The sequence below is a fragment of the Pleurodeles waltl genome, chromosome 7 (genome assembly GCF_031143425.1).
Source record: "Pleurodeles waltl isolate 20211129_DDA chromosome 7, aPleWal1.hap1.20221129, whole genome shotgun sequence".
Lineage (NCBI taxonomy): Eukaryota > Metazoa > Chordata > Amphibia > Caudata > Salamandridae > Pleurodeles > Pleurodeles waltl.
In genome coordinates, this window is record NC_090446.1 from 611,181,953 (window position 1) to 611,201,195 (window position 19,243).

The following is a 19,243-nucleotide window of genomic DNA, read 5'->3' on the forward strand; positions in this document are numbered from 1 at the left end:
CCGTGTGCTGGCTTGGACCAAGTTGTGAGCAGGACATCAGTCAGAGCTTCATTGAAGGGCAATAGGGGGTTCAGATGAGGAAGCCCCAGGCTGAAGCGCTTCCATTAAGGGGTTAGTCTGGACTGCCACAGAGGGAAGTTGGAGGTGAAGGACCTCTGCTGCCCTCTTCACCACCGTTGTGTAAGATGCTCCCTCCTCCACAGCCATGGTATGTGTAGGGAGCAAGCCAGTATCTGGCGAGTTGTCCAGCACACTGGCATCTCCTAGTTCCTTATACCAGTCCAATTACTTTGTGGTCTCTAACTGGTATTCTAAAGGATCTAGTGACCCCCCTCCTCCTGTAACCCCAACACTGGCTGCTCCAGATAACGCTCAGGCAATGACCTAGGAACAATGGACCCTGTTGGTGTCGGAGCCGTTCCACCTCAGAATCATTGGGGATGAGTTTGGGGCTGGCACTGCTGGTGGGTGCCGGAAGCATGGGTTTTCCTGAGCTCAAGTGGTAGGAGAAGCTGACACCTGAACCTAAATAGGGCTGTGCCTGTCCTCACCAAAGCATTCTCTAAACCCCTGGAGTGTGTCTGGGGTCAGGGCAAGGAAAGGCAAGGTCTTATGCCCTACAAAACTTCTCTTGAAGTTCGCCTACTTCCAAGACAGAAATGGGTATAAGTACTGGACCTCTGACTCCACATAGTTAGAACACTTCTTGGTTGAGGACATTCTGCCAGGAAGAAGAGCTGGAAGTTGTAGGAAGGACTGCCACTCTGCCTGTTGCTTTGCTGTGCTGGCCTGCTGCTTGCTGCTTCTGTGCTGAGAGTGAAAGGACTGGACTTTGCTTTCTCCATCCTGCTTTCTAAGGTTCTCCACAAGCTTGAACTGAGCTTGCCTCCTCTTAAGAAGTCTCAGGGACATCAAAGGCTTCATTTGCCCGTGCCTGGGCTCTTCTACTGAGAGTCCTAACTTGCCAAGTGGTGCCAATTCCAGTCTCTGGGCCCTTGGAAATATAAGCTGGTGACCTGAAAAAGAAAATCCATGTACCAACACGCTGCCGCTGTAAAACTGATGCAACGCCTGCAGTCTTGATGCAGCACCTGTCTTGCAGTTGAAAAATTGATGCAGCGCCTGTAGAATCGACGCAACATCTATTCCACCATTACAGCACGTCTGAATTTTTCACACATCGTCCCTGGGCGTCAATTTCACATCGACCCCGCACCACAGTAAGGAACCAAGGCAGCGTGTCTGGAAATCAACGCATCGCCTCATCTGCGAGGAAAGAATCGATGCATCATCTCCCCTGCGCAGTAAGGTAACCGACCATCGCTTTGCTTTTTCTGTGCCTCACCTCCCCTGCGGTCTGCATAGTCTTTGTCACATCCCAGGTACTTTGTGCTAAAAAGGTTAACCATTTAAAGATATCATCTTTACTTGTATATGTTGTTTTTGTCCTCTTGGTCTTGTTTTACTCAGAATAATATTGGCTATTTTTCTGAACTGGTGTGGAGTACTTTTGTGGTGCTTTCACTGTGTTACTGTGTGTGTGTGTACAAATACTTTACACATTGCCTCTGAGAGAAGTCTTACTGCTTGTGTCAATCTACCGAAGTGGTGAGCAGGGGACATCTTAGCTGTGGGACCTCCTTACCCCCGACTTCAGTGAGGGTCCCTACTTTGACAGGATGCAAACCACTGCCAACTAGAGATCCCATTTCTAACACTATGCCCTTCAAACTACCTCACTGAGAAGGCTTGGACTACTCTTCCTCGCTACCCTGATAGTCAAGTGCAGAAAGGGTGTGCTTGGCACCAAAGTCACAGTGCCATAGCGGGCCAGTTCCCAGCACATCAGCAGTGATCCGCTCCAGGCACTTGAGGTGAGGTCCTGTATTGCTGCTTACCCTGTGTCCATGAAAGGGTTCTGACAGTGTGGAATTAAATGGTGAGGCTTTTTAAACATGCCTGTTACCACACCTTCAGAAGAATTAGCTTGCCACAGTCCTGTTACTCTATGAGGCTGCAGTACTTCATAGCAGCCACTGTTGCTGCAGTTTTGAAAGATTACGCTAGCATGATTTAGGGACAAATAACAGATAACACTCTCATAGATTCATGCATTAAATGTACACCACAGCATGCTTAATCAAGCGAAACCTCAGTTGGGCACATTATGAGCACATCCTCTAGAGCAAGCAGCACGCTTACACTCCTTTGTCTTCCTCACCATTACCTGTGTTCAACATCATGACGAATGGTCAGTGCTGCAGGACGAAAACGTAGGTTGATTTGAAAGTGATGTTCCCATTCCTTCCCATTCCAGTGTCCTGCCCTGGACCAGAATGCATGTGTGTTTCTCCACTTTTGTCCTCAACCAACTTGCGCACCACTACCCACACTCTCACAGTAATGATGGGAAGGCCCTTTTAAACCACATACTAGATACTGCACTACGCCTCTGTACTGCTGACCTCTACAAACACTGCTGTCCAACCAGTGGAGACTTTCAAACTGACCACATCACCCCTACTAAACTGCACAGCCTCTCCTGCTAGCCTGCACCAAATTGAAACCTACTGAATCATCTATGAGGCTTCAACGCATATATAATCTAGACCAGAGGTCTTCAAAATGGGTGGCGGGCCCCCCTGGGGGGGCCTCAAATGATCACGAGGGAGCCAGACTCTGGCCTAAAGAAGCATTACACACATAACAGGACTTTGTTTTAAGCAGAAGCATGTTATTGCATCTTTAAAAAGATAACAGTACTTAACTGTAATGTTGAAATAGGTCTAAACATATTTAAACATTGGCATCTTTATACAATAATTGTGCAAAATTCTGAGGAAGGGGCCCAATGATTTTTATTTTTCAGCTGGGGGGCACTGCCTTAAACAGTTTGGAGACCTCTGATCTAGACTATCTTGCCAAGAGCGTATGATCCCTGGAGACCAAACCCTAACCCCCCCTCCAGATCACTCATCTAGAACTCTATAGAGCCAATAAGGGAAGACCTTGAAAATACTGACAGTCCTGCTGTGCGGCCAAGCTCTGAATTGACTTCACCACTCCCAAGACTGTCTCCGTCAATTATTTTGCTGTTTCCAGTTATTCATTCATACATCTGAGGACTTCTCTGGTGAGAGCCCCCTGAAGACAAGTAACCTGGTCATACTCTTGCATTGGAAAATCTAAGAATAGCCACTGAAATGTATACCCTAGAAACAATATTTTAAATGGTGTGACCCTATATAGATGTACCCTACTGAATAATTGAATTAGAATCCTTCTTTGTATGGCACACTCATGGAGACATGGGGTAAGCGTCTGTAACAGTGTCATTCCCATCTCCTTTCTCTATCCTTTCCCTTCACAGGACTTTGCTGCCCCTAAGGCCAGGTTTACTCTTAGCAAATAACCTACATAAAATAAATTTGAAAAAGTGCCTGCAGAATAAAATGCATTCAAATAGTGCTTTGTATTCTAAGTTCAGCTCCTGCTAGTGGGATTTTGGTGATGGATATCCAGAAAACCTCACCGCCTTTTATTTATTAAACATTTCAATTGGATGCAGAGCCACCTACTGCAGGGTTTCAGCCTAGAACAACCTTTCTGTTTACTAAACCTTGACATGGACATCATTTAGGGGTCGCCAGAGGTCTCAGATGCGACCCCTGGCTAGCTCGATGCGACCCCTGGCTAGCTCGATGCGACCCCTGGCTTGCTCTTTGCGACCACTGGCACTCCCTTTGCGACCACTGGCACTCCCTTTGCGACCACTGGCACTCCCTTTGCGACCACTGGCCACAAAGGTGGCAAATTCAGTGCCAGAACACAGTGGCAGCTCGTTCTTATGGATGTCACCTGGGGCTCCACTTTCTTTGTCAATTTTTTTATTACACTAACAGTGAATATTATAGTGTAATAAAAACGGAGTACCATTAGCTGAAATATGCCCTTCTATGGCAGCTGAGGTAAGTAAAAAAAAAAATTTTTCTTAAATGTATTCTGTGTGTGTGCTTGCGGGTGAGTGTGTGTTTATGTGAGAGTGTATGCAAGTGTGACATTGTGCGTATGTGTGTAAGTGAAAGTGGAGGTCAAGGGGCGTGCGATGTCACAATCACTACCCCTGACATTTCGGTGAATTGACGTCCATGAACATGGACTAAGAAGCACCAAACATGCAATCATCTTCTACCAGCAACTAAACATGCATTTTCAATGCAACGGGCCTCGCATTTGTTTGAGTTAGAGCTATTAGCGTTGTAAAGCAAAAGAAAAACGCAGCACGATCGCGCTATGTAAAATGCAGCGCAATCGCGCTGCGTAGAAAATAAACAGATAAAGTAGGTCGGGCTCCAGACTGAAAACATCGAGCCTCGTATGTTTTTGGTACTTTACCGGTGCTGTGTAGGTGGGCTAAACACTGGAAAAGGCATGACGTATGCATGCCTGTCACAAATGAAAGCAAGCGGATTTTAAAAGGCAAGCCCACTAACCAATGAAAGTGACTGATGTGACATGTACGTGGTTGGAAGCCCAAAGAGAGATTACAGAATGGACGGAGCACTTTGTGCTCGCCCATAAAAAGGCATAATCCAAATCTGTAATGTTAGTAACAGCAAGAACAAAACCCTGTTGGCAAAAGCGTGAGAAAGGTACAGCACAATCTGCCAGAGAAACTAGCATACTAGTGATATGCGGGAGGTATGAGAGTCTGCTACGTTGCAGAGATTTTTTGGGAGGGTCATGTAGAGGATATTCACATGCACATGGCTTTTGCTATGTAGTTTCAACTTTTTCTGCGAGTTTATGCAGATAAATGGCTAGTATAAAGGACCCACCTTCCAGTGATACCTGGTGTACTATGCTGCACCAAAGACTGACAGTAATCGTTTTGAGAGATGAGTTAGGAACAGAAAAGAGACAAGGGAACATGTTTTGATCAAAATTAGAACAAAATCATCTCCAGCATGCATTTCTCTACAAACCTTAAAGAAGTGTAGAGCTTATCGAAGTCTCCTGAATGCCCACATTCAAGGGTTACAAGAGGATATGAAGGTTGAGTGGATGTTAAAAGGCTCAGAAGAAGAGAAGGAACAAAATATCTGAAAGTTCTCACCGAAGACCGCAGAACATTTTTTTGCAAAACTATAGATTCCTGAAACATAGACACCAAAATCTCTGCCTTACATTAATATCACCCTAAAAAAATAATCGACCTGGACCAAATCCCTCTATCAAGCACAAGCCCCAAATAAATTAGGTTTGGAGTTAGAATAGTACATTGGCACAGCCCTATATTATGTGTGAATCAATTTGGGTTGAACTCAGGAATTGAATAATGTTTGGACTTTTTGTATTGTGGAAATATGTAGACACGATTTTAGCAATCTGTATTTTGTAGTCCATGCATTTGCAAACATATGTTTTCAGCCTGTTTGTTCATAGGGAACTCTTCGCCGCTGAGCAGAGGCGATTTCAGCAAAGCTTCACTCCAGCAGTCAGATTGAATTCACAGCAGTGTTACAGACTATTCCGCTTAAACAGCCATTCAGATCAGAAGACTTTGAAACATCAGAGGCTTGATAAGTATTGAAGGAACATCATGAACAATATTTGACAAAACTACTCTATTTCCATATTATTAAGCTATAAATTGAAACTACTGTGTGCTCAGGAATAATGCTGAGCTTTTGAATACCTCAGTGCCCTCTGCAATCCCTGCATAGTCGATTTTGCACAATGCATTGTAAAGAGGCCTCACCTTCTTTGCTGCTCCAGAGAGCGATTCTAAACCTGAGACAGGGTACTGTAGAGATAACTAACTGGATTTTAAAGAGAAAAGATGAAAAGGCATGGGAGAACGAAGACCAGCTGAGCTCCATGGTTGAATGGGTTTTGTTAGGGTGCGAGAGAGGCCCCTACAAATATGAAGGTGAATAGTTACAAAGGCAGTGCTCCCGTCACAAGCTCCATCTATGGGAAAACGAACAGAGACAGACTTACCCTTAGAATGGAATAAATGTCAACGTTTTGACTCATTAAAAAATCCACTTAATATGAGCAGGAGTAGAGCGATTCACATTCATTGTGTTTCATATTTATAAATACAGACACATACAAGCACAGCAGGCACTGCGCTCTCACATTTGAGCCATACAATATGTACATTAAGGGCTTCTCCCAATCAGTCCGTGCACGGATTTAAAAAAAATAATAATACAGAATGTCAAAGAATACGGACCAGACATGAGAAGCTGGAAACGATCCGTAATACAGCAGGTGACACCCAGACCGCACCTTCCCTCCCACCCCTTAAAATACTTTATAAATGGACACCGTCTGGAAAATTGTGCTTGGGACAAGGACCATTGCTGTCATTGAGGCCTAAACGATCTTCTAAGGTTTTGCATCAGTTCTTGAATACCCTAATTACCACAGAAGCAGGGAGCCTTCCATGTTCTTTTTATACTCCAGTCAGGTGTCCCTGCAGAAGGTATCCCCCGATGGAATAGCTTACATCAAAGTCTCCAAGGACCAACTTGCATCCCTTTTTGGTGTCCTAGTGGCTGTGTCCCAGCATCATCTCAAACCATCTTCAGTTTAACAATAAGAAGGTCCTCGTCTGAGGAACATCTCACATTGTGTGTCCAAACAACAGTGACTGTCCTCCAGAATCACCTTCCAACATTTACAGCTCTCTTTCTGCACCACAGAGCCTATTTGAGGCGCATCATCTTACATCATAGGGTCTTTTGGTAGCAGGGATATTGCCCAACATGCATCTTGCAACATCTCAGAGTCTTCCTGAAGCATGAACTCTGTGAACTTCTCACACCATCTCGGTGTACCAGCAGCAGTGATGCCGACCGAGGCACGTCTTTGAAATCGTTTGCGTGACCTTCAAACTAGGGTGCTGCTTGAGGAACATCTCAAATCACGTGTGCAGTCCTTGCAGCAGGAACAGTGGTCACGGGTGGTCCTGCACCACGTTCTAGTGTAGTGTTCTTTCACCAGAGATCATGCCCAGGAGTCATCATACCATCTCAGGGACACTCGGGGTGGGGGGAAGTTGCTGTAATTGTCACCAGTTCGCTTTGACTGCCTTGATGTCGCTGATGAGGTTCTGTGCCAAACAAATGCCAAAGATCTGAAAGAATGTAGGTAGAAATACGATTAATGTAAACACTGTAGACTAAAGGTAGCCCAGCAGCAAGGCAGTGAGAAAGAGGGTAAATCACAGAAAGCCCCAAGAGGAGACTGGGACAGTAAGGGGACAATGCACAAACAGTCAGGGGCAAAAGAACAATAGCTGGGTTATAAACTTCAGACAATCAGTGAGATTCACCGGCAGCCAGGAGAGGAAAGCATGCAGGTCCCTGAGTAAAGAAGGGCGGCTTGTGCAGGAAAAATGGTAGCCAAGGCAGAGGCAGGTATGATTGGCGGCATAAGCATCAAGGATAGGTTCATAGGTTAGAGGACAGGAACAACTATAAGTCTTAAGACAAATGGGCTGGAGGAAGATTGAGCAAAGGCATTAAGCTGGTTAAAGATGAGCAGTGAATGGGTCACAGCACTAAGTAGAGCTGAAGATAATGTGTGTATTCAGTGTCTCGCAGAATGATATGCAAGCAAGGCCCTTGAGACACTAAGAAGAGGGTAGCAAACTGCATGCAATCTACATGTGGTACAATACCAGAACTGAGAAGAACAGTACAGGTGTAAAGGCGGGCAGGTGACCACTATAAAACAGAGTGGGGTAACTGAAAGGGATGTGCAGTGGGTCCCGGACGCATTGAGAAAAGTGGAGGTCATTGAAGAGGCGCCTTGGCAGATGAAGCACTGACAGGAGGTGGAATTAACTTTCACACGGAAGAGTGTTTAAGTAAGAATGATGTGGAGCTGGTCTATCACGATTTATATTATGTTCCAAAAGGACTGGGTGCACATAAGGAGGCTTCCTCACATAGGCCCTCGTTATGAGTTGGTTAGGTGCAATTGTTCCCTGTCTATATCTGGACCAAAGTCCATTAACCACTAATTCCGGTAAACCCTCAGGTTTCTCTCCATAATGGGGAGTAACTGTGCCTGGCCTCAGAAATTCCCTGCCCTGTTGCAAGCATTTTTCCCATTCCGAGAAGACATCTGCTGACATTTTCTTATCTCAGAGCAGGCAGAAAGTGTAATCGAGAGGGCTGATGGGGGAGTGTAGATGGATTAGGAGGTCTGGGGTTACTGCAGACTTCAGCCTGCCTGGGGGGAGAATTGTTAGCTCTCCCAGTGCTTCTGCAGGGGTCGGCCATGGGCCAAACTGTGCCTCTATCCACAGCTCTTAGTCACGCAACAGGGAAGACAGGTCCAGCTACATAGCTATCTGGTCCAAAATTTGTGAACCAAACAATTGCGGACCCTGAAACACGTGTAACTTCAGTTGCGTAATTCCACCTGGCGGTAATTCTGGGGGTGAAATTGGGTAACGAACTAGGTTTATGGGGAGGTATAGGGGTACGTGCAAAAGAACCACAGCTCTAGGGGGCATGGCTAAAACAGGTGGGTATGTAAAAATAAAAGAGACTGCTTTGCTCTCAAGTGCTCTGTATACCATCTGCATTAATAGCTGTACATGTAGCGGCGCATCACGGCGAATGGCCAGTGCCTAAATCATCCGATGGACATGCAGCACTAGGTTTTCAGTCATGGACAGCGCATGGTTGGATTCATGGATTGCTACACATAAAGGTAAACACTCCTTCATGCTTCATTCACTCATCCCAACAGCCCACACCCATTATGATGTGAGTTGATCCCTAGGTGCTGTGGCTTTCAGACAAGTGATACCTGAAGCAGCGCTACGCCCACAAAAATTCCGGCCACCACAATTAAATTATCTTGCAGCCACTTCTCAAACTGTCCCACGCAGCCCTTGGTGTAGATATAACCCTGTTGCTCCAGCTCCTGCAGAGGAAAAAAAAAGAGATCAGAAGGAGAGAAGAAGCAGGCAGAGCAAACACAGGACAGAAAAGAGACTGAAAAGGAGGCGTGTCTGAGAAAAGAAGGGTCAGCAAGACAGAGTGGGTGAAGGGGCGGGGAAAGGGGGGAAAACGGAGAGACTCGCCAACAGACAAGAAGAAAGACTAGGGCATTAAAGGAAGGAAGGTGGCAGAGAGGAAGACATGGGGCGAGAGTTAGGAAACACGGTATACAAATGGAGTTGTGCATAGGAATTTGTTGCAGTTTCCACAGCCCAGTTGTAATCGTTGAAAACTGTGGTGACTGATTATCCCCTGAAGCAGGCGGGGGCTCACCTGTTTAAGTCGGACATCATATCCGCACTGAGTGTTGGGCACGTCCTCCTGAGGAACAGAGAGAAAATATCAATGGACTGCGACGTATAGGGTCTTCATTTAGGGACGTGGAACTTGCTTAATCCTTAATCTTTTTACGAATGCCTCCCCCCAACACTGTGGATATTTAAGTCACCCTATACAGAACCACTTAATGAAAATAAACATTTCACTTAACAATTGTTATTTCTGGGTGGCGCCTTCCTATACCTAAGATACCATTCTCTGAGCAGAAATATCGGACTAGCTCAGCTTGTCTCTCAACTACAGCACCAACTGCTTAAATTTGGAAATAAATTGCTACAGAGACGGACCTAAGAGCGTCTGGCCTAGCATGGCACATATATGCCATACATTCCTGCAAGGGCTTGAACCGAGGTGGGGAACATCCCGATTATGAGACGGACATCCCCTAGAGCACGTGTGATTCCTGAACACACAATTCTGATTACTAAGCAGGGACTGTGGCTGCTAGGACAGTTGTACTTCTTGCGATGAGAGGGAGGGATGGGTGCAGTATTTGTATAGTGCGAACCGAGACAGGGCGCTATACAAGGATGAAGGGCGTAATACAATCAGAGAGTGAATGCAGTCCGAAGTGCTTGGCTCTGAGAGGTAATGAGTACTATTCACTATGTTGGGCTGTTGTGTTCTTTCAAGCGATCTGCCTTCAGTTCTTGCCTGAACTGAATGAGGACAGGAGCAGTCCTGATAAATACAGGGCTCTCATTCCAGGCCCAGGGTGCATAAGTGGAGGAAACCTAGCACTTAGCTGTTTCTTTCAGGCATTTCTTCTCCGCCATTCTGTTGGTGCCCTGGCTGCGTCTGTGCAGAGGCACAAAAGGTATTACGCTGGGCAGCCTTTGGTGTTTCTTCGACTCCAGGCCTTCACTTCTGAATATGCCCCTCACAGACCCTTCACCAGCCCAGTGTTGGAACTGGTTCACAGATCATCCATTTACAAGCAATAAATGATGGGAAGTCCAAGCAGGGTAATTTACATCCCATCTAACCAAACCATTTTAAATTAAAATCAAATTGTTTTATTTTTTTCACCGTGCATAAAATAAAGGTCCATATAAAAAGTAGTATCCATTAGCATTTTTGTGAAAACTGCACATACAGACATCATGCCAGCTAGTGAAAGACAAGAGTGTTTTTCTGTGTGTGGAGTAGGAAAAGTCCCCTTTAAAATAAGTTCTCTCTATTAGGAAGTGTACTCCAGAAACTTGTGAGAAAATATAGACTTTCAAGTTGTTAATACATTGAATTTCTATACGAAATGCATTTTGCAACATGTTCAAGTACGGGAGGAGGCTTGATATTGACGAGCCCCTCTCTGTCCACCGAAAGCACTGACAGAGGGCAAGTGACAGTCTGGATTGGAAACAGTGATAAAAGGTGAAACAACACGTGTGCGTGACATTTCTCGACTCACAACGATTCCTTCGGGGATGAGATTTAATATTTCTCTCGCATCTCTGGTCCTATTAAGGGTCTTTCGATGGCTGGGCAAAATATCAAATCTCACCTCTAGAGAAATCATTTTGAGACATGGGAAATGCTGGAGTGTTCAATGTTGATAGGCCCGCCCCTTTATCGAGAGTGGAAATGACGCCCCCGTCTTGGGCACGTCAAATGTCAGACATCTGCAAGATGAGAATCAAGTGGCCGCCTTAGCTATTTCAGACAACTGAACTTCAAGAGGACCATTTAGCGCACACCAAAGATCTGATTGTGTCTAGGCGGTTTCAAGGACTGGTTGTGGAGTGAATGTTGGCAGACAGCACACGGCAATGTCTAGGGCCCTGACCTACAAAGCACAATCCACCTTTTAAGGTTGATGTTTTGGGGATGTACGGAAGATTTGTGGCTCTCAAAGGCATTCATGGAGAGGTAAAGGGAGTGTTTAAGGGTGGATGTGTATGGGCTCGAGGATTCCTCCCTGCAGGAAGCTGGATTCACCGTTCAAGGTTACTTGCAAAAGTACTGATTCGGTATGTCGACCGGCTAATATGGACAAAGCTTGACTGGTGACTTTGTGAGATTACTCTGGGTAAACGGGCTAGTAATTTGTCTTCTGTAGATAAAGTGTATTTGGGCTTGGAGACATAGAAAAGCATGGAAGATGTTGCGCTTATTCGAATATGGCACCGCAGAAAGAGATCCCTAGAATTCTGCTTTGGGACTTGGTGTGTTTGTGTGTCCCAGAATGGATACTGGGCGAGGGTGGCACGTAGCTTTTCGATCCCCACCAACGCCATTTGAGATGTATACTTCACATGTGGGAATCTGTCGTTATGCCCTTAAGGCCATCCAAGAAAGGAGTATTCCTTTATTCCCCTGGATCACGGCTGGGCTCCCGGGTAGACTGCTCAGATTGAAGGATTCAAAAGCAGCAATCTGAATGGAGTGCTACACTGAGACATTTCCATGCTAGACCTTCCAAATAACTCGCCAAAAACCTGGGGAACAGTATTCAATATAAACGCTATGATTTATTCAATCTTTAGAATGAGAATAACGGGGGAAAGGGGAGTGATTTCGCATGTCCACGTTAATGGACAAGGTGGTAATCTTTTAGTGTCCCCGATTGCTGTTGCTGCCCCCCAAGAATGAACGAGGGGGAAGGAATAGTCTCTTACTGGTTGGTAGCCACTGGACGTCATTCGATAATGGTCAGGGTGGTCAAGTGGACATTATCTGTCCACAGTATCTTTAGGGTTTAGGGTACTGATGTTTCTCCATCCACTGCACACTTTATATCACGATACAGGCCATAAGTGCTTCCAAATAGTCTAGAATCCTCCCCTAAAGGCATGTTCCGGTCATTGCACCCCAGAGCAGGGCTTTAAGTGGGCCGGGTCCTTCCATGTCTCAGACCCAGTAGTTTTTTAAAATTGACACTGAAAAGGGCCCGTATAGTGTCCTATATCCATGTCCTGAACTGTACTATCAAACACACTGATGATTTCTAAACAATTCATGTTAACAATGTTAATCCATGTCAGTTATTTAATTTCGGTTTATATTTCACATATTTTACTTTATTTTTCACTTCATAAGAGTCTTGGGTATTTTCAAGATGTTTTTTTTTCGGGTAGCATGTTATTCCTGTCCAGTGCATACTTTGAACTGAGTGGGCACCAGGTGTGTACAACGGGCCTGGACTGAAAGCTCGGGAGGGTGAGGCTGAAAGCAGCCCCAGTTTCACACAGTGCCCGTCAGTGGGTCAAAAGGGAGTCTAGAATATATGGTCACCCAGTCCCAGGAGACTCTGCAGAGCGCAAAGACAACCATGGACAAAGCCAGTAGTCCTGGCTGGCTTTAGGTGTTTGTCAAATATTGTGTTATATATGTGGATGCAATAACTGAATGCTCAGAGAGACACCAGTATACCGGTCGGGTGGCACGCTACAAACATCACAGAAATTTTGTTTAGGTTTTAAGCCACGCCTACAGTTATGTAGGCCACGTCCGTTTTAGAGACTCCACACTCCTCTCAAGGTTTTTTCATCACACTTAAAATTCTCCCTATAATACGCCGTGTGTGACGAAATGCTTATTTTCTTGCAAACTCTGATGCATGTTCAAGATCATGTGTGAAAGGTGTAGTGAGTGGAGTTGAGATTTCTGAAACACAACCACCTAAACAGACAACAGTGATGCCTGGTAATTGCTGCAGAGAAGCAGCTTAAGGAAGAAAACAAACACTCTGGAGCTTCAGCTCACTACATCTCAAACTCAAAGAAAAACTGCTGAGGTTCCACAGAAGGCTGAAGAGTCACCCGTCTGAGGCTGCTTGAGGGCAAGGGATGCCTCAATGAGCTGAAGAACTGGACTATGAGCCGGAAACCCATCCTATAACCTGGTAGTACAGTCAAGCAGCTGTAACATAATATAAACTCTATAAAAAAAAAACTCCAAGAAAAAAAATAAAAATAGAACAATAGAAAACAATCACAAACCTTTAACAAATGCAAGCCATCTACCCCCACCCTATCCTAAAGAGAAAGAGCGCTGGTTGGAGTAAAAAGAGCACTTTTTTCCACATCAGACCCAAAGGAATAAATGCCCTATGAGCTAAGGCAGGAAGATGCTCGCCAACAATGGTGGTGCAACCATCGAACAGTACCGCCAACCACACACCCCTACTCACCGCAGGATCCTTGACGCAGCAAGAGAAGGGAACCCCACAGCGCTCCCGGCTCGGGTTCCAGTCAGTGCAGTTGAAGTAAATATTGAGGTTCCAGTCGTTGGGTCCATGGGCTCCACAGCAGGACCACTAAGGGGGATCATGAGGGTCACCGAGAGTGGAGAGAGGCACAAGGTGGGGAGGGTGGTTGAGGGCAAGGAAAGGGTTTTGAAGCAGATAGAGATGAATTGGTAAAAGGGAGTAGCGCGAGGAGAGCAGGGTGCAGAAAAGGGGAGCAGGGGGGCAGGGCCAGGTGTAGTGCAGCCCAAGGTCAGGGGTGCATAGTGTGGACAGATGAGAGCACGGCCGAGAAGAGGGGCGCGGAGTGACAGGAGGCGGGGGAAGGGCGAGGAGGGAAAAGCAGGAAGAGGAAAGATAGGAGGATGAGGAGACAAGAGTTTTGTTTTTGTTTTTTTTATGAGAGGACACAATGCGACGGTACAAGAGGCAAAGGGTAAGGAAAATAAGAACAGAGGTGAATGGTGAGAAAAGGGGTGTAGGAAGTGGGAAACACCAGAAGAAACGTGGAGAAAGGTAATTAGAGCACACCAGGGAGAGGGGTGCAGGGCAAGAACGCACCATGCAAGGTAAAGAACACAGTTGGGGCGGGGGGGGGGGGGACGAATTAGAGATTGGAATAGAGTAAAAAAAATGCATTATTAGTCATAAAAATCTTAACATTTTGCTACAGTATCAGAATAAAAAACAGAACACATAGGTTGGCAGTACCACAAAACCCCAAGAAGTACAATACAGGGCAGAGCAGAAGGGAAAATCTCGCAAAAGGAGGGCTGAAGCAAAGGCGTGAGCAAGACTGTTGAGAGTTCCGTGTTAGAGGTAAATCAGAGAAGGACCACAGAATCAAGGCAATAAGACAACAGGAAGAGTTAACGTGAATTCATGGTAGAGAATGAATAGGGACTGGTCTGTAGAGTGGATGATGGCAGCTGGAAGGGCAGAAGGAGGGGTTGGAATTCGATGTACAGCGTCCCCCTACTGTCTTTGTGGAGAGAGGACCCTCGTAGCCTGAGCCCACTACAGGCCGAGAGGTGATTATGCTGTTACACCGGGGCCCACCACAGCCTATGCTTGCGACAGCAGACAGAGAATGGTTTCACATACGGTTGTGATGTGGACTCGGAATGTTTTAACCCTGCACCACACTGGCAACTTCTTCTTGATCTGAGTGAATGGCTTAGGAGAGGGTTACATGTGGATCACTTAACTGCACACCACTCGCCCTTCTATGTAGAGGTGGGCTAGCCACTGAATACTCGAGAGAGGCTCAAGCCTGAAGCCTGGCTCCGCCTCAGGACCGCCCTGTTGGTACCTTGGGCCCATAAGCCGAGCTTGCATGTGGCGTCTGACAGCCTCCCTCCCCGTACCCTGGATGTAGGCCAGAGCTGTCGACTTTGGATCTGAGGAACATGGCTCAATATTATGTGATTCTGGGCACATCACTTAATTTTACTCATACCTTTAAACAATGACTGGTGGTCTGTGTCTCCATTCCTTTAAACAATGACTGGTGACCTGTGTCCCCCATTCCTTTAAACAATGACTGGTGGCCTGTGTCCCCCATTCCTTTAAACAATGACTGGTGGCCTGTGTCCCCCATTCCTTTAAACAATGACTGGTGGCCTGTGTCCCCCATTCCTTTAAACAATGACTGGTGGCCTGTGTCTCCATACCTTTAAACAATGACTGGTGGCCTGTGTCCCCATACCTTTAAACAATGACTGGTGGCCTGTGTCTCCATACCTTTAAACAATGACTGGTGGCCTGTGTCCCCATACCTTTAAACAATGACTGGTGGCCTGTGTCACCATACCTTTAAACAATGACTGGTGGCCTGTGTCACCATTCCTTTAAACAATGACTGGTGGCCTGTGTCACCATTCCTTTAAACAATGACTGGTGGCCTGTGTCTCCATACCTTTAAACAATGACTGGTGGCCTGTGTCTCAATACCTTTAAACAATGACTGGTGGCCTGTGTCCCCATTCCTTTAAACAATGACTGGTGGTCTGTGTCTCCATACCTTTAAACAATGACTGGTGGCCTGTGTCCCCATACCTTTAAACAATGACTGGTGGCCTGTGTCACCGTTCCTTTAAACAATGACTGGTGGCCTGTGTCACCATTCCTTTAAACAATGACTGGTGGCCTGTGTCTCCATACCTTTAAACAATGACTGGTGGCCTGTGTCTCCATACCTTTAAACAATGACTGGTGGCCTGTGTCCCCATTCCTTTAAACAATGACTGGTGGTCTGTGTCTCCATACCTTTAAACAATGACTGGTGGCCTGTGTCTCCATACCTTTAAACTATGACTGGTGGCCTGTGTCCCCATTCCTTTAAACAATGACTGGTGGTCTGTGTCTCCATACCTTTAAACAATGACTGGTGGCCTGTGTCCCCATACCTTTAAACAATGACTGGTGGCCTGGGTCTCCATTCCTTTAAACAATGACTGGTGGCCTGTGTCTCCATACCTTTAAACAATGACTGGTGGCCTGTGGCCCCATTCCTTTAAACAATGACTGGTGGCCTGTGTCCCCATTCCTTTAAGCAATGACTGGTGGCCTGTGTGATGTAACAGCGTCTTATATAAAACACTCCAATACCTTCGGGTCGAACTCCTGCTAAATAAAAACTGCTAAAAGGTCCACAAAAGAGGTAGTAGCAAAGCATTAACATATGAATGTTACTCTGATATAACCTGGGCCCATACACGGTTTACATGACAACTATGTAGCCTTTTAGTGGACTAAAGTTTCATGTTTAAAAAAAAAAAAAAAAAAAAAACACTTTTACTAAAATACTTCTCAGTGCAGTTGCTATAACATGATGTGTAAATGTCAAAGCTTCCACATGCTGAAGAAATACACATTTTGGAACATTTGAAAAGACTATCATATTTTACAAGCAGTTCAGTTTATAATTTACATGGCAAGTATTTTCAGGGCTTGACTCGTGCACAGGTTCTAAGTACCGAACCAGCCCTCTAGTTTTTTGGCTCAGTCACCTCTATTTCTATGGCTTAACGCAGCAACAAATGCACTAACAGCAACTGTTTAACCCTTTAAAAATACATCCAGCACATTGTATTTACTTTGTAAAAGGTGCTTACATATTTATTTCCCGTATTCTACAGCTGTCCTAAAAACGCTGTCACTTTCAGTCATTTCTAAACTCAGACATGAGGAAAAAATGCACTTCATTTATAAGTTATAAACAGTGAAGCTGAAAACAAAAATATTCTTTTCATATATCTACATAACACAATTATTTTGGCGTTTTTGTACAGCGCGATCCTTCCCATTAAAAAAAAAGAGTAATTTGTTCACGTATTAAGGTTCTGTAAAGGCCAGCCATGATACTTATATAAAACGTCATGATATAATTGTCTGCAACCATTTCTAAAACCGTTTTTCTGTCTTTGTTTACTTTAATTTTCAGTTAGGGAATCATCAAGCTGCTCTGGAAACATCTTAAAGTTTTTTATTCTTAAATTTACTGTTTTAAGTTTGCACTGATATTGGGAAACATATCGGCTTTAGGTGATTTTCCTCATTTTTGTACCAACAAAGGCATCAAAATACTGGTCATGCTGGGTAAAAACGGCCGGGTGGGAACCCCAACAGCAGTCACGTGGACACTTAAGAGAATCAATGAAACACATACGCAATCGCAAGCCACGATAACATTTTTAAATGAATTATAAATAATTGAATTCCAGTTTGCATTTGTTAACTGCCCTCCTCTCCGACTATTATGAGGCCTGGGCTGTGGGCGAGGGATTGCGGGACATTATAATGTAAGGCTGATGGAAAGGACTGGATAGAATGGAAGAGGGATAGCTCCGACGGAAATTAAAGAAGGAAAGAGAAAGCTTGTGCAGGGAATGTTGGTCAATAAGGAAGGATTAAGCGGGATGATGGCAAATCAGTGCCGCCAATATTTCCACTACCCACGCGAGGGCGCTGCCGCCTTCCCTTAAGCAGTTCCTGCTACCACTGGTTATCAGCATGACCTTCAGTTGCCATAGTAACAGGCAGGCCTAGGCTATACCGGCTGAGGAATAGTCTCATGATGACAGGCCCGAAAATGCCACCAGCAGCCCCAGGGCGAGAAGGCAGCCACCCGGGCCTCCGAGGGGTCATGTGTTTTTTGTAAGGGGGAAGGGCCAGGCTAAAAAAAAAAAAAAAACAGGCTACCTGGAACGAAAGCAGACATTTAACGTGAAGATCTTCAGAAAAACTATTATACGAAATACGAAAAATATTTTAGGCGCTAAACAAATACATAATAGATAAGTCCTGGGCTGTTTCTGCTCCTTTCTACCAAGGATAGAAACGCCTTATAGAAGACGTGCACTGAATATGTAATTCTTTACATCTCAGTAGAAACCCAGTGGGAGTCTTGCCTTCCAGATCCTGGTCTATTGGTTAAAAACTACACGAAAGGCATAAATATGAGCAGGACAAAGGGGGGAAACCATGAAAGAGCATTCAAAACAAAGGAGGAGAACAACCTGCGTCTGATGAATTGAACAATTCGTTTTAAAAAAGGACGCTGTTAAGCGGTGGAAAGAAAATCAGATACCTAGCACACTATAGATTATCTTTTTGGAGGCGATACAAACGATTGTATTTCAAGCTGACAGCCATCTTGTCTCACAGCTTCTTAGTAACCAAACCCTCGGGCTAGGCTACTACTGTCATTAAAACGTAGAGACATCCAAACGCCTCCAGAGACAACAAAGAGGGACAATCTGCAGCCCATACGCTGAATCTGACGCAAACTTCACACGTAGCCTTAAAACTTGAGTCACTTGCGTGAATAAGGGTAGGCGGGGGTAGAAGAAGCTACCCCGCACTCACTAACTCATTTAAAGCTCAGCCCACGGCATAGCGAATCACCTCATCCTTTGTTCATGACAAGTGATACAACATTGTGCTTCCTAATGGGCCTCCCAAACCGTGGCACACACAAACAGTGCGATGGATGTTACCAGTAGTCAAACAGTAGGGAAGACAGCCTTACATACTCTACTTCCTCAAGGGTTGGGATTATGGTAGGTTTAGTGGTCACAATATTCACGAAGAGTGGTTCAGCAGTCAGCCTCGGACACTATTTTACTGTTTCTTTACGAATGCAGATTCCAACATTTTATTTTCATTTACTGTTAAGCATAGTGTAGAAAAGTGCAGTCATACAATATCCTTTAAGAAACAAACACACTTCCATGTATCTGTCTCTACATTGCCTATGAGTGATTATGAGCACTTTTTTCTCAGTCAGAATGAACCTTTCACTATTTCCTTGAGGCCACCATTGGATCAGTTGGTGGAGGGCAGATATTTCTGGAATTCTCTGTCCTGATGGATGCCCATTCTGGTACTGGAGGTCTTAGGGGACTCCATGCATGGCTATCACCACTTCTATTTTCGAGAACCTCACTTCTGAAGTATGGAACCAACTGAAGTCAACTGCTGGGCATTTGGACCACTTATTAATCACCACAATTATATATGATCCATTTTAAGGGAGGAAGCGTGGCTTTAAACCAGGTCAACATTTTCCTCCAATCTAAGGAAACACAATGTCTTCTGCCATCTGCCTCTGATCTTCACCACACCTTGGTGGCTTCCTATGTGCCAGGGTTGCGATCATCTCCCCTTCAGAATGCCCAAATGTGCA

The 19,243-nt window shown here is 45.2% G+C and overlaps 1 protein-coding gene across 3 annotated transcripts in view; it reads right to left on the reverse strand.

The window, feature by feature from the left end:
* Positions 1-6,067: 6,067 nt before the first annotated feature.
* TSPAN17 (tetraspanin 17) overlaps positions 6,068-19,243 on the reverse strand; it is a 60,298-nt gene continuing 47,122 nt past the window's right edge. For 2 of the 3 annotated variants that reach the window (XM_069244557.1, XM_069244558.1), the window contains 4 exons: positions 13,501-13,626; positions 9,303-9,350; positions 8,836-8,952; positions 6,068-7,147 (listed from right to left, as the gene is read on the reverse strand). In XM_069244557.1, coding sequence (XP_069100658.1) covers positions 7,082-7,147; positions 8,836-8,952; positions 9,303-9,350; positions 13,501-13,626 — 357 coding nt within the window. In that variant the 3' untranslated portion in view covers positions 6,068-7,081. The remainder of the gene's footprint in view (positions 7,148-8,835; positions 8,953-9,302; positions 9,351-13,500; positions 13,627-19,243) is intronic. The other variant, XM_069244559.1, reaches the window with a different exon arrangement.